We start from the raw sequence: 15,100 nt of genomic DNA, 5'->3' as shown, positions 1-15,100 counted from the left end.
ATAAAAGAATTAATAGCCCTAATTTCGAGGTACATGTCAATCAAAGCTATAGCAAATGGCAAATGTCCCTGTCTGATGAAGACCTATCGATATGACCGCTGTAATTTTGCATTAATAATGAAAACCCCAGTATATATGCAGCAGGACAAACACGCTAGTTAGGACTACTTGAGGCTCTAGCGTTTCATTAGCATTAATGTAGAGCTCCCTTTTGCATAAATTCCGCCACTGAATAGAATCACATGCACAGACGAATCACAAAGTTATCTAATATCAGAGTAATAAAATTAATTGTTTTTAATGTATCATTATGATCTAGAGACTTATTACTATTGTAGGATTCCATGGAACATTCGAAGTTTTTTTAATGGTGGTGAATGTTGAACACGTGCACATGACTAACAGCGCTGAAGACCTGTGAGTCTGTCAGCACATGTCGATATCACAGGGGGATATTGAGTGACTGACCAACATATGTAAGTCACTCTGCCGCGCCTGATAAAGTTTATCATAGTTACTACCTTTTATTATTATATTATTATTCATCAGATATTGTATGTTCAGGTGGAGCATTGCCATTGGCTAACAGAATTGGCAGCAAGAAGACTTGGACCAACGATTCTCGCTAAGTTCTATTTACTACTGTAAGTGTGCCGTTCTGTGTGTGTACGTGTCTCTATACGCATGCTTCCGTCGCTTTGACAGAATGATTGTGTTGATGATTACGACTGTGGTAAAGATACAAACAATTTAGATCTATATGAGAATAATCTTCTCACATAATAGTTCATTCATTTCCTTAATTTCTATGACGCTTCCATACGGCCGAAGCATCACTTCACAGAGGTGCACTTCGATAATCTTTATACCTTCTTCTGTAGCAGATTGTATTAAAATCAGCTAGATCTCAGATAGCGTTTTGTTAATATTGGGCCATTCTGACAATATGCAACCGTTATCACCGGAAAATGTTACCGTTTCCATGCTAAATAGGCCGTTCTACCTGGCGAAGGTGGAAATCGAAACGTCCGACGGTTGGCTATTGGAAGTCCACATCATCTACAATACTCCCCTATTCTCACCTATATACCTGTCGCGTGGCTTCGGTGTTATTCATTTGGCTGTATGGCGAATCCTGGAAATGAGAGCACAGCCTTCGGAACGGCTGTCTTCAGAGGCGAAACACAATTATCAAACTACATGAGTAGCTATACTTTTGATTGCTTTCGTTTAGAAAGATACTATTCGAAAAAAATGGTACAGAAGAATTGAAAGCGGTAAACTTTGGTTACTTTGTATTATTCATATGAGGTAGTGTTTGATACGCCTATAAACAATGGTGAAAGAAGAACAAACGAAAAACGTTAACATTCATTGTTCCTAAATTTGCTTTTTACACAAAGTCACTAGTTACTATCATTTTTATAACAGATGGCACTAAATGGAAGAGCGGGACGCAGCTATCATCCCGGACGAAATACTGCAAGTTACGAGGAAAATCATAGATACCTTGTTGGCCAATGCATGGGCAGCTTAACCCGCTTCACTTTCTTACCGGAAAATCGTCCACACAATGACAAAGCACGTGGACAAAGGGCGACTGTCCAACCAAAAAACTTTTCTGTTAGCAGTCTGTGATTTTTTGTAGAAAGACAGTTTAAAAACCAGTGCCTTAAGGAATCAGAAAAATAACAAATTAGGAACAAAAACACTTTTTTTTTGTATTATTTATCTATATATTATACATAACCAGTTATTATGTTCTCTCATTCAAAACGCTTCGATTACACCGATAGTCAAATTCGGAGCTGACGCCATCTTAACTTGAAGAACGTTGTTTTCCATCGTAATGACTGCGCCCAAGCTCGATATCAAGGTGAATTCCATATTCGTATATATATATATATATATATATATATATATATATATATATATATATATATAAAAGGCATCTACGGGTCCGTATTTGCACGGGAGTACCTGATTTAGTAATGCACTGATTGCGCGTTTTCGCTGTTATCCATTATGATTGAAAGGTAAATAAGATTAAGGCCTCAATAAGCAATAAGGGTCAATAGATACATATCTTCTCTGGACGGCATATTTTTGAGGAGGCAGTAAGAAATACTTAATCAAGGCAATAATTAATCAACATTCCCGTAACCGTTCTGTGTTTTTAGAAGAGGGCGCCACCATACACGGAGAAGTAGTCGCTGGAGTGACGGGTGTGAACGTATACTGCTAGTACAAAAAAAGTTCGTAGACGAAAATCGACTCTGACGAAGTTAGCCAGACGAGCATCATATACATGCAGGAGTACAATCAGGTGAGTTTTATCTAGAATTTAGGTTGCCTTGTCTATATGATAGTCGTTAGTCCTAGAAATGGCTTGCGAACAAACAGCGACGTCTGTGAACCGTAATGTCACGCTCTATACGATCTTGTTCATACCGTTCAAGTACGTAAACGGCGTAGTTAGTATTATCAAAAATCATTATGAATATTACGACTATGAAGAGAGAAATCGATAATTCTGTTATTTTTAGATGACCAAAAACCCTGTATCGGGAATATCGCAGCAGCTATTTTTCCATCCCAACTTAAGAGCGATTTGTTTCAGTCTGTATTTGTTCATCCTTAGATATAGATCTTAACATTCCCCCTTTTTATGCGCAGACGAAACCTCCTGGATATTAACTCTCTGCAGTGCGTGTTCCACTATTGTCGATGAGCTGCACAAAAAAAGTTAGATTTCCACGGGAGTTGTGAGTGCAGCGAACATCTTCGCCCAGCTAAGCGTTCTATCTGCGTCTTACAGGTTCATTTTCAGGAATCGACTATCCTATCAAGGCACGTTGCTCGATCTACGATCCTCTCTGTGATCAAACAAGTAAGCTTAGACGTCCATCAGTGTTCAGATAGTCCTCTCATTCGTATCAGTTACTTTCGATTGAGAGGTTTCTTGAGAGGTTAGAAACGAAAACAGATCAATGTATCTACACGACAACAGTCGTTCCGCTAGCGTTTATAGTAAAGTCTTCTGTTTTTTAAACGTAATTTTCTTTAAACAGATCGGCTTGTCGTCGTTAAACATATCGGTAATATTGCTTTGGTGTCGTTGTGAATTTTCACATCAAAAGCTGACTCCATAATTTTGATTATGCGTAATTCGACGCCATTCGTAGTTGCTCTTTAAATAAAAAAAAAAAAAAAAAGCTATTTGGTTTACGATTTCTGAAGGATTATTCGCTATTTTGTTACAGGGACAAGTGCACTGAACCAAGTCGCAACGGTAGAGCACTGAATCACTACCGTAGGAACATTGTGCCTGCGTTCATCAAACGTTTCATATTCGAGAACGGTTGCCTCGGCCTACCGAAAGACCAGTCGGCCGTATAGTGGTAAAAGATTGAAAAGCAAACGATCTTTCAATGATGGCTTTTCTTTATTGTTTATTGTATAAACTCTTGAGTACTCATAGTAACGACGATAACATTTTATTACATTTTCCGTTTACATAATAGTTTAATATTGTCTGTTCGCTTAGGAATTAAGCAAACCACTCGTAACGACCTGCGACGCGCTGGAGACACGAACATATACGAAAAAAGATGGCGTACATCGTGTTAATCTTCGTCACTAATATCCAGAACTATGATACTGCAAACAAAAAGTGTTTCTAGTCGTCCTGTGCGGGCATTTCGTAGTAACGACATTGGCAACGATTTTATGGATAGTTATGATGGATTACAGCACAGACAAGTGTAATACAAAATTTATTTCATCACCCTATATCTAGGCCGATTCGCAATGGAAAACCGTGATACTATGATCTACGTTACACTCTACGGCATAACACCAAACGACAGTAGTTGGCTGAGACTTACTATTGTGGATTGAGTGCTGAATAAAACGAGGAAAGATAATTTCTATAAATCCGGTCAAATGGAGACGCGTCTCCACTACTCGTTCATTCCTAACGAGGCAGTTAATTTCATATCGAGCATATAGTGAATCTGCGTAAAAGACGAATTTAAGCCGTTAAAAAGGTCGAGTCAAAGTTAGATACTTTGAACTTTTATACCACTTAAATGGTGGTTCTCCATGAAGATTTTCCAGAAGCCCATAAGCCTGTTCTGACTTTCGTGTGTGAAAAACATTTTTTCAGTTGAGGCTCCGAGGGCGGATGCTTCTGATGAACGTCTGTTATATTCCATCTTCTGCTAGAAGTTGGAAAGGGAAGTCTGACTCGATAGAATTTTCTTAGTTTAAAGATGGAACTTTAGATATCAGAATTCAAAAATCGAGCTTCTCTATTAATCCTAGTAACTGTTACCGGTGACGAGAAGCGATGTCTGTACGTCAAATTAGAGCACGAAGATCAATCGGTCGCCGTTTGAAATGAGCTCAAGCTCGTAGTTACACAGGTCTTTTTTCAAAAAGGATCATGACATTACCTTTGGAGCGGTTGTATACAGAAAAAAAAAAGCCCTAGAAACAAGGTGGTCATTCCGTTTCACAATAATATTAAACTACACATCGGAAAGACCGTATGATCAAGTTGCAGCAAGTACATCAAACTAATTCGATGTCACAATTCGAGCAAAACGCGCGGACATTTGTTTCGTACAGTTGAGAACGAAAAATTAAGCCAGTAAACTATTAACACAAATGATTACGAAAATTTAATGAATAAATAAAATAACAAAAAAAAAAAACGAGAAAGCTTTCTGGCTTCTTTCGGAGTTTATATTTATAAATTACTTCTTTTTTTTTAATCTACGATAATGTGTTTACGTCTTAATTTGTTTTATATGACATATGTTTTAGTGCGATAGATGTGCTAATTATCGATAGAAATCAGGTTTCATCAACATCAATGTATTTAACTACGGGTAAAAGCTATGGTAAGTCTATATTCTTCTATAAACCTGCACGAGGACTAGGATTAGTGAAATCCGTAAAATGGCTCTAAAAAAGGTATGTCATACACGTAAGCAATTAGCATGTTATCGTTACAATGGCGCATAGACGTTGTTTTTGTGGTTGATTGTACAATGACCTCATCGTATTCCATCATGGTCATTATCATTGTTAGGAGCTCTATACAAGCTCCTAACTATACCGCACAGACGTTCATCAATATTTACCAGGTGCACTCGTCAGTAATTGGTAGTAAGTGGGAGCTTCGTTAATTAAAAAGATTACGCCATCGACACGAGACAGTGGACTATTATGGGTGAGCAATCGTCCAGCGCATGCTATTTGAAATTTGCCGCAACCATGAGTAATGTTGGTGTCAAGAACGCTTACCATATATTATAGGCAGACGATAGAGATGTAGAGCGAAATGAGAAAGGGAATTACTACCCGAGAGGAGCGACTCGCGATAGTAGCGTTAGTGGTATACGGCGAGCTATCGACAGTTCTATGGTGACGGGCGCAAATACTCCACGACTGCCCAGTATGTCAGGTATGTATTTCTAAGGAAAGTTTCGCTACTGAGAATTTCTATCGGGATTTGTGATCCGTTCATATTAACAAAGGTTTTTCGATATTTTAAAGTATACTTTTCTACTTGTAGGGCTATATTTTGAGTACAGCTGAGCTGGCTGCGGGTTCACACGTGTTTGTCATTGAAGTTCGACAGCTTCCACCGATATACAATGAACGAATTGATGGCAAACGTTCTTAACAATTTAATGACCATTTCATAACACACAGTGAAAACCCGGGGCATATTACGATCCGTAAAGGGTCGCAAGTGAATGACGAACAATCCCATGCGAAGAATAATTTCGTAACTTTTAATTTTTTAGCTACTGACTTAAGACACTTGTATACCGTCCGCGACAGAATTTGTACGTTGTTACGTAGGTTGCACAGAAAATAACAGCACAAGTATCTAAAAAGCCGCTTTTCCAGTTTTCATAAAAAAAAAACTAAGTATTTTCGCAAAAAAAGATTCTACCGTTTGTTGTTGAGGGGTTCTCAACAGATTTAAGAAAACGCAATCTATGCACTGTTGATGCACACCAGTGCCACATTCATGTGATGTGATAACCTTTGATATACGATTCTGGATCTCATGATTTAAAATAAATTTACTATAAATTGTTCGGTTTATTTGCGATTTTAATAAGATCCTGCGCAATTGCTGTTAACTCAATGTCTGCTTCAAGTAAACCTGAATAAATGGTCCGCCATTGCCGGATGGGCGTGATGGCACTGAGTTAATCGAACCTAGAAGATCATATATTCATTATATACATATTCTCACCAACACAAAATCACTGCCCCATTACTTTTCAAAGGTGCGCATTTTGCCATATGTGACGAACCTCACTATTGTTATTTGTCGCACTGGCATAACGAAACTATGTCGGGACTATTTTCCTGCTGACCAAAAGCCCCAGAGATGATCGAAAATACAGATAGATATTCATTCGTAGGGCAAAAGGGAAATTTTGGAAAACACCAAGCTTTTTTTCCCGATTCCACTTATACACATAGTTGCTCTCCGGAGTACACGGTGGTAGTAGATGATCAAATGCTCTGGTTGGAGCGACGAATTGCAGAAACTTAGCACTCGCCGCTAGCATAACCATTACCAACAAAATCATTTGAAGTGAATTTTGATATTTTAATATAAGATGGCGTCATTTGTCCGAAGAAAATACCAAACAAGACGACTGGTCTCTTTTATCTGTTATATAATTCTTCTCAATACCCGAAGTACACCCAGCAGCAGTCGTCGTTTTGTTTGAAGGAGAAAGTTAAAATGGAAGTTAGATAAGGGATTGGTACTATTATATGAGGGTATTTGAGTTAGCTTATTAAATGATGATGAACGAAACACGTAAGTGTTTTTCGCGTAATATTTCTCTTCCTGCTCAGATTATCCATTTAGAAAATAGCTGATTAACGGCGGTTTTTAATAGTTATGTCCGGTAGAATTTCTGAGGATTATTGTCTTGTTCCAAGGTGGAAACGTTGCCGAAGCGACTCCGTTTAAAGGTTGATATTAATCTCGGTCGAAAAAACGCATTTTGCGGAGCTTTGTGAGTTCCACCGAGACTACCTCAAGCCACTGTTGAAAGAAGACAATTAACTTTTACATTTAATTACAATCTACGCTGTACATGGAACGAAATCCTTATGTTGATTAGTAATGCAGCTTTCTAGCATAGGCGAAAGGTCGGTAATCTAAATTCACTTTTTCACTCGGAACGCCTGTGTTTGGAGTCTAAACTCAAATTGATCCCAAACAAAACGATGACAATGGAGGACTTCCATGAGTGAGGTAGTACATAACGCTTTGCCATAAAAAAATGTTGTATTTACTTGTAATATATATAGGTTATTGGTTAAATATATCTTTATTCATGCAGATATTATAGAGTGTCGTTGGCGGGTTTTTCAACGACTTTTGGCCAGAGACCAGGCCGTCTAAGCAACCGTGTCGGCCAATAAAGCAACACAATTTTTTATAGCTTCATTGATGTAATTCGTTCTCCGTTGTCATCGTTTTGTTGAAGTCGCCTTGAGTTTAGACTCCAAACACATATGTTAGTGTTATGTATTAGCGATGCCCAATACTTACAGATACTTGGTGTAGTGGTGTCGAGCGGCGCAGTTCGTCATCTGATACGCGGGCGGCAGCAGATCGGACGTTAAACATATCCGAGGTTCGTGAGCGATGTCCTACCATGTCTGCAGAGCTAATTTCAGCAGATTCAGAGTTCCCTGCGCGCGCAGGCCATGTAGTACAGCGACGCACCAGTGTACCACCAGCGGTTCTGGCGGAAAATATCTGCGACACGAGTGAGTCACCTTATGGATGATCTAAAGCGAAGTTCATTGTACGCATAATAGGCTCCTCATGTCGAACTACTTTGATCGAGTCCTGCTTGCCATACGTACGACTGCAAGCTATGCCAGGGCTAACAATTAGTTGATTACAGAAATTTAAAACAGTTTGTCGTGTGGTATTTTTTTTAGTAGGACAACAGGCGATGAAATGTACGTCAGGTCGCGCGATCCTCGGAAGAGGCGGATCTGCCATCGCGGCAAATTCTTTTGTCGGTAATCCCCCTTTCATTGAAAACTCCGATGTTCATAATACGAGTTTATCCACTGCTGGAGGCCTTTACAACGGAAGCGATATCTGTATACGACAGCGCATAGGACGTTTGGGTAGTCCGAAAACCCCAACGCCGCATCCACTAATACAGCAGTCCTCGCTATTCCCCATCAAGCATGTTCATCACTCACCATTGCATTCTGCCCAACGGTAATGACGAAGGAACGGCGAGATCTGGGTGGCTGCTGCGTATATCTTGACTTGTCATGTAGAACAAGTGATGTGCAGCCATGCTGGATTAGATCTGTACTAGCATTTTAATCAAAAAGGATTATCAAATACCAGGAATTATTACTCCAAAAGACACAAGCATTGGCGTTTCATAGGTTTGCTCGAGAGAACCTGGATAGATCCAATTTTGCCTGCTAATATTAGGAACACGTTGTGGTCTAGGATCGAACCCGAGCATAGACAGATCTTGTTTCGTGCTGGGAGCCAGCACTCTAATGGAATGCCTAACGGCGATACCGGACGTAAAACTCGAAACAAAAGATAGATCCAACATCCGAAACAAAATATCCTCTGGCTACTCTTTTTAGTGGAACAGGTTCTTGACGGTACACCAAAGAGGTGATTTCGAAGACTTGTTCACACAAAAAGGATAGCCGTAAGATGTAAGAAAATGGTAATAATAGTTCTGTTGTTGAAGGTATATATGCTAATATATATATAATAGGTAATATGCTGGTTTGATTATGGTAAACCTGCAGCGTGCTTCGAAAGAAGTGAGCTGTTGCAACAATTTATATCTTCAACAGTTCTTATGAATAACTTTCTAATATGAGAAGGCTGGCATCAGACATGCGTGTTCAATCTGTCCCTTGCATTGTGAAGAAGCCCTATTTTGTCAGCTAAGTCTCGTTAGTTATCTTACAGCAAGGTACAAATCTTGGCAAATAGCATAAACTTTTGTCCATATCTACCCCTTAGGCGCTGGTCTTCTGGAGACTCTCGTGTGGAACACGAAACAAACCTAAGCTCCGTTCGTGAGGCGACTCCATATTTTGGAGTTCCCACTGGTATTTCGGGATTATCTAACGCGCCCCTGGCGTCCAGTCCTTTTGCATACGGGACTGGAAGCTGGGATGGGGTAAGTCGACCTTTCACGGTAACGTCGTCATCTTCAGCGATACCAAAAACAAGCTGTACAGTTCGGCCTACTGGGCCTGTATATTTACCTCATTGGCGCGATGGACTTAGCGTTCTTCCTCCTCAGAATAAGAGCCCCAACCAACGGGACCTGCGAAGTTCACACATCAATCAACGCCAACGTGAGGTTCGTTTGCACGGTATATATTTATAGTGTACGATATAGGAACAGCAACTAGAAATTATACGCCGTTTGAGCACGGCACGTCACATAAATAGTAACGGTATACAAGGCTAATCGATTCGGTCTGTAATAGCTCCGACAATCCTTACTGAGTTAAGCTTACTAAAGACCAAAATGTCAAATGTAGCATATTGAATCTAAAAAATGTTCACTGCTTCCGACTTTACTAGGTCCCGGGACAATTCGCTAGCGGTAATGGGCTGCTAGCCGCAAACGAGCGCCGTTCTTTATCAACTGACGAGGCGCACATGCTCTACCAGGTGGCGCTAGGATCAAGGGACCTCATCGACCGAAGCGTGGAACCACACATGTTGCGACCTCTCCCGGCAGAATTGTTTCACAGGTGCGTGATAGTCTTCGCATAGCCAAAGCTATTACCGGTCACGTTGCGCGTCGTCCAAAACACAAAGCTGTAGTTAATTTACTAAGAAAGTTCTTTTTAAATTTTCAATCAATAGGTATCATAATATGTATATCGCAAAGCCGAATGCAAAATCCACGTAAACCAAGCAGCAGTAGTACAGCTGCATAGCCAGTAAATACGCCCGATCAGAACATTGTCAGAGCTTCAAAAATAGAACAAAGCAAATACTTCGGGCTAGTTTTGCACCGGTTAGGGTGAGCGATTTGTTAGTCGGTAGATAGAATTACTCGATAGTGTATAACCAAAAATCTATTACATTTTTTCTTTACAAATCCAGAGACAGCGTGGTGGTCATTGAACGGCCAGATTTGGCGGACATTTTCAAGCCACCCCCACAGTTATCGTCATAAAGCAGCTTTCTTAGGCTGAAGTCTTTACATAGCAAATAGAGTGTAGTCGGGACGATGCCTGGATATTGCGGAGCTGAACGCAGGACCAATGATAGCAATGAAGCCGTGCTGCTATACAAGCAATGAATATATCTAAGTAGAAGATTGTAGCTTTACATTACAACGCTTCATATCAACTCCCAGCTCATACGGTCATTATTAAATTTACTACCCTTATTTATATACAGACTTTAGTAGCGTAACCCCTTGTCTATGGGTACTGTTTATTTAATTTGCTTCATATCCCTGCATATCCCTGAATCTTCAGTCGAGCGCCTCAAGTCTTACTTTACGATCTACCATGCCCACATTTATCTGCTAGATGTGAAATACTTATGATATTACCATTTTGGAACCCCTGGTACAAAAAAATGCAAATAATTGCTATTCGAGTTTGCTTCAAGCGTCAATTGACTGTACAGATATCACATACCTTTGATTGAGACATGAAGACTTGTTTATGTATTAAATATGAAGCGCCAAACGAGTCTTCATTTATTTGTCTAATATTATTAATGTTCCTGTTAAACTATGGTAGCGGATCGACTATGGAGTATGATAGAGTATCTTCGTTTGATTTATGATCGCAGGACACGCACAAGGACAAAGCCAAGTTGTAGGCACATTATCCTGCTGTGATCTTCATGGCATTTTTCTATCCATTGAGTATTTTCAATGGCTTTGATATTTCCTAAAGCATTAGATTCTCTATGCGGTGTGGTCAATTACACTTACCAATTTATGCATCTTATTTATATTGTTCATTTTTTAATAGTTCGAATTACGTGAGAAAATAGATACAGTCATTGCTGCGACATTAACTTCAATCAAATAACACCGTTTATCGCGTGTACAATGAATTCGCGTCACGTCGCGCCAAGTTCAACTTCGCGATAAAGCACAATGGCTTGAAGCGCTCGGCGAAACGCATCTTGGTCTTGTATCATTACAATCAAATTGAAATATTAGGAGATGGAACTTGGTCAGCGATTTCGTTAGTTGCCCAGGAGCCCTGTCGCAAATGGAGGTCTTAAGGCGGCACGTATTGATTTCTATGAATGATATCAGACTTCTTTAGCCGTTTGCGAATTTCACTCATTTTGAGTGGAATTATCGCAGAAGTTTTGATAAGTCATTTATTAGGAGTGTTGATATCAATTAAGCTGGAACTAAAGAAATTCTTTATTATGTTTTGTTGAGCACAGTTACTTTCTGTAAGCCTACAAAGAAGGTGCGCATTGGCGCCATTGTGGTACTTTATGGAACACATTTATTTTGAATTATGTCTACATGAATAAAATCGCATCTAAACAATGATCAATGTGTCTTTTTTCGCGAACAGCATAAACACTTCAACAATGAGGTTCAAACTTCAAGCGAGCGGTAGTTGAAGTTAGAGCGATAGTTTTTTTATTCTGCACTATTTATAGTTTGAAAAAATCCCATTTGCGAGTTGCTCTGCATGAACTTCCAATACACTGAACCTAACCTAACCTAACCAAAATAAATTCGGAATGAAGAACGTGACTAAAAGGACAAATAGCATTCATAAAAAACTAACAACTAACAAAAATATTTAGATAAAAAAAATATTGTTTTGGTATAACACGATAATGTAAACACAACAGATGGCATCCCGTCGGAGACACGCAATAAGCATTAGAACAATTTTCACTGTTTTTGACAAAACGATGGTTTGTTCCTAAATTCCGTGACGCTGGAAGCTCATGGGCATGAAACCTCAATTTTAGTGGAATCATTTTTGTATCAATTTTTCAGGAACCGAGATGTCCAGTAGCAATACTTAACGTGGAACCTCGACGCACATGGCATGCAACTCGTCACGAAAATGAAGTAATTTACAAAAAGGAAGGTTTGTGAAGAAATCGTATTTTCTTGGAGAAGTGGATATGAATGGAAACTGAGATTTCCCTTGGCTTTCCGTGCGTTTGTGCGCACATGTAGCTATAAGCGTCTGCCTGTGGTATTCGAAAGGCCTTACTAGGTCACAGAGGGGCAATAGCGAAATGTCTGCGTATCAGTTAATGTGGCAGAACTGTGGTCTAGGAAATTTGAAAAACGTATACACACTTCAACTCTTAATTCAAACTCAGAGCAGTCAGAAATGCAATGAATATATCTAGTGATAATCTTTGTTGCTCGGTCCCTACAGACTACTTATTTTGAGCCCCCCTAACCTATTAAGTCGTTGAAACAGTGGTAAAAAACAGAGGCTGAGAGTCAGCTACGAAAACAGTTTTTCAAGACTTCATTAGAACTACACTTAATAAATCAGGATAGGAATAAATGCTCTCCGTATTGTAAGTGCAGAATCTGATGCTCTCGAAAGACACTTGAACCAGAAAGAGGTAAATGGGTTCGAGATAAGTATAATTAAAGCCTGCAAAAATGAACTCTGTTCCACAGTGATACAGAATGACACAAATGTTGTATAGTAATACAATACAAATGATTCACGAGTATGATTAACTTTTATTTAGGTAGGTTTTCAAGTATATACGGGTGGTTTTTTGGACTTCAAGCGCGGGATATTCTAAAAGTGAAAAATTTTTAAAACTTAGGGAGAAAATATTGTGGATATGGTGAACATTGAATCAATGTGACGCGCAAAGATTTGTTCATTTATAAATCTGAGGTTTAAGGAAAAATATCCAGGCTTAACAGATGTCCACAAATGCCAATTTTACAAGCACGCAAAGGTCTAACATGTAAAACGTTACCCCAATTTTGGGCAGTTTGCCAAACTTCTTCGAGCTCTAACCCCAGTACAATTTGTATCAAATTATCTAGCTTTAATATATAAACTCTAGATATATGTAGGCTTGCGAATTGTCTGTGTTAGCGAAGGCCTTTCAGAGATTGTGACAATATGCTTAAAGCGTTACGCATACATTAGTCAACATCAATGTATGTAATTCCTCATCTATATATTTATATATTTCAGATTGTACCGTAACCTCTTGGCTTATTAACACTTAATAATATAGGGCGATTTTAATTCGTGTTAGAAAATCTGTACTCTGAATAATAACCGGTACAAATGATGGGCATTTGACGGATGTACTAAAACGTCCTTTCTAGTGTTTGTCTCGGAAAAAAATTAGCCCCGATTGTCTTCTCGTTCTTTCTTTTCACACCAGGTGAAGAAACAGTACATTACACTCAGGCACGTATTGAAACGGCTACATATTTTGCATTATTGATCCAGCGGCAGCACGAATTCAGTTTACACAAGGACACAATAAGCTGCTTAGGTTCTAAGAGCAGAGATTACCAGATGAAACAAAAGGTTCACCGACTATCTCAATACCACCCAACGCGGCTGGTGAGATACGCTTCTTCATTTTAAGGCTAGAGGTCTACCCAGACGGCTGCCATCCTTCGACACACGGAAGAAGCTTGCAAGTCCTTCAACTTGGTCTATGAGTCCACTCAGCGTCCTAAGTATTTCCTACGGACAAGGCCTTACTCGGATAAAGGCGAGCTTGCATGGACTGGGAATTAGGGTCTTCTTGTTTTTTTAGAAAGGCCCTAAACTCCACAGGGGGATCAATGTCTCATGTTGCCAACTAAAAGCGTGCTGCTGCCTAAATATCTACTTTGTTTAGCCCTTCAGAGGGCGTGAGCGAATGAGGAGGCATATTCAAGTCGACGCCAACGCTGATTGCAGAGAATTCGAACATCGAGTACCGTCTTCCACGATCTGCAGATGGACAGGCGAACAGTGAGGAAGAAAACCCGATCGCAATAAATGAGTAAATGCTGAATAATTGAAACACGAAGTGTGATAGACGTGAGACTAGGCAAAGGAAGGGAACCACGGGTGTATAGATATGAAGAACAAGCAAACTGAAGATAAAGAAGTACAGAAAATTCTCCACAGGCAACTAATTTACATATGTTTATCCACTTCCTGATCTTGAAAATTGTAGCCAAACTTGGGTTCTTTCAGTAGTTTTATATGTTCAATCATGAACGCTTTTATGTCCAATACTTCTTGCACGAACTGCTAATCCTAATAGGATGCTGGAATTATTGGTGTTTAAGAAAACTGCCTGGGAAAAAGCTGCAGAAATGGTTCTATCATGCACGAAAGCATTGCTATTAAAATTTTACAGCCGCTGTTGCCATTAAGCATTGCTTCAGACGTCTTCAAGCACAGAGCAAAACATGGCTATGCCCGGTTTAATCGATCTGCATTCAGTAGGTAAATACGTTACCCTTTCAACTATTATGTAGGCATAACGTAGGTTTTAGGTAGTAGCAAAAGGTAAAGCTAAGATTCAATTCTTTGTTTTTCCAAAATTCTCTTATTAAATTTATTTGTATTGGCGACAAAGTAGGGTAACAACACAGTTCAGAGAACACTCCGCACAAGTACTAACTATAAGCGTACAATTATTGTCTTATGGGTACGATTACTTGCTTATATTTTCTGAGCAAAAGAAAATGTTATATAACTTCGGGAATATAAAATCTGTAAACGTGATGGTCGCTGGCGAGCGTAGAATAGTACCTATATCGTTAAGGTTAGAAAAGTACCAACACCGGCCTCACGCGACCAAGGCTATAATCCGCCAAACCAAGTTTATGGAAACATTATGGATCTTGAAAGCGTTTCTGTGTCCTCTTAATGTGGGTCAATAAACTTAAGCAGCGAACACTGCGCACTGGTAGTATATTACCAGTACACGGCACGGCAATCGGGAGCTGTTCATCAGCTAACGCATTGGTTCTGAACGTGCAGCCCCAGGCAACAAATGTCCTTCCGGAAGCCTTTTAGCTAGATC

General features: G+C 39.5%; 1 protein-coding gene across 4 annotated transcripts; it reads left to right on the top strand.

Annotated features, from left to right (window-relative positions):
• Window positions 1-5,314: 5,314 nt before the first annotated feature.
• Window positions 5,315-14,086, top strand: LOC111255201 (uncharacterized). 4 transcript variants are annotated; one of them, XR_002675380.2, is made up of 7 exons: window positions 5,315-5,473; window positions 7,606-7,824; window positions 8,002-8,293; window positions 9,074-9,419; window positions 9,647-9,819; window positions 12,069-12,162; window positions 13,451-14,086. XR_002675380.2 is itself a non-coding variant. In XM_022816944.2 (6 exons), exons 1-6 carry the CDS (start codon window positions 5,431-5,433, stop codon window positions 12,085-12,087), a joined length of 1,092 nt encoding a protein of 363 aa, XP_022672679.1. In that variant the 5' UTR covers window positions 5,315-5,430; the 3' UTR covers window positions 12,088-12,769. The 4 variants fall into 4 exon arrangements, 3 of the variants coding, with proteins under 3 accessions (XP_022672679.1, XP_022672655.1, XP_022672647.1); XM_022816944.2 differs by lacking the exon at window positions 13,451-14,086 and having other exon boundaries at window positions 12,069-12,769; XM_022816920.2 differs by lacking the exons at window positions 12,069-12,162; window positions 13,451-14,086 and adding an exon at window positions 10,178-11,606 and having other exon boundaries at window positions 8,005-8,293.
• The last annotated feature ends 1,014 nt before the right edge of the window (window positions 14,087-15,100 follow it).

This window comes from Varroa destructor, unplaced genomic scaffold (genome assembly GCF_002443255.2).
Source record: "Varroa destructor unplaced genomic scaffold, Vdes_3.0 BEIS01000001.1, whole genome shotgun sequence".
NCBI classification, from domain to species: Eukaryota; Metazoa; Arthropoda; class Arachnida; order Mesostigmata; family Varroidae; genus Varroa; species Varroa destructor.
Note: the sequence above shows the minus strand (reverse complement) of the source record. Positions and strands in the feature narration are given on the sequence as shown.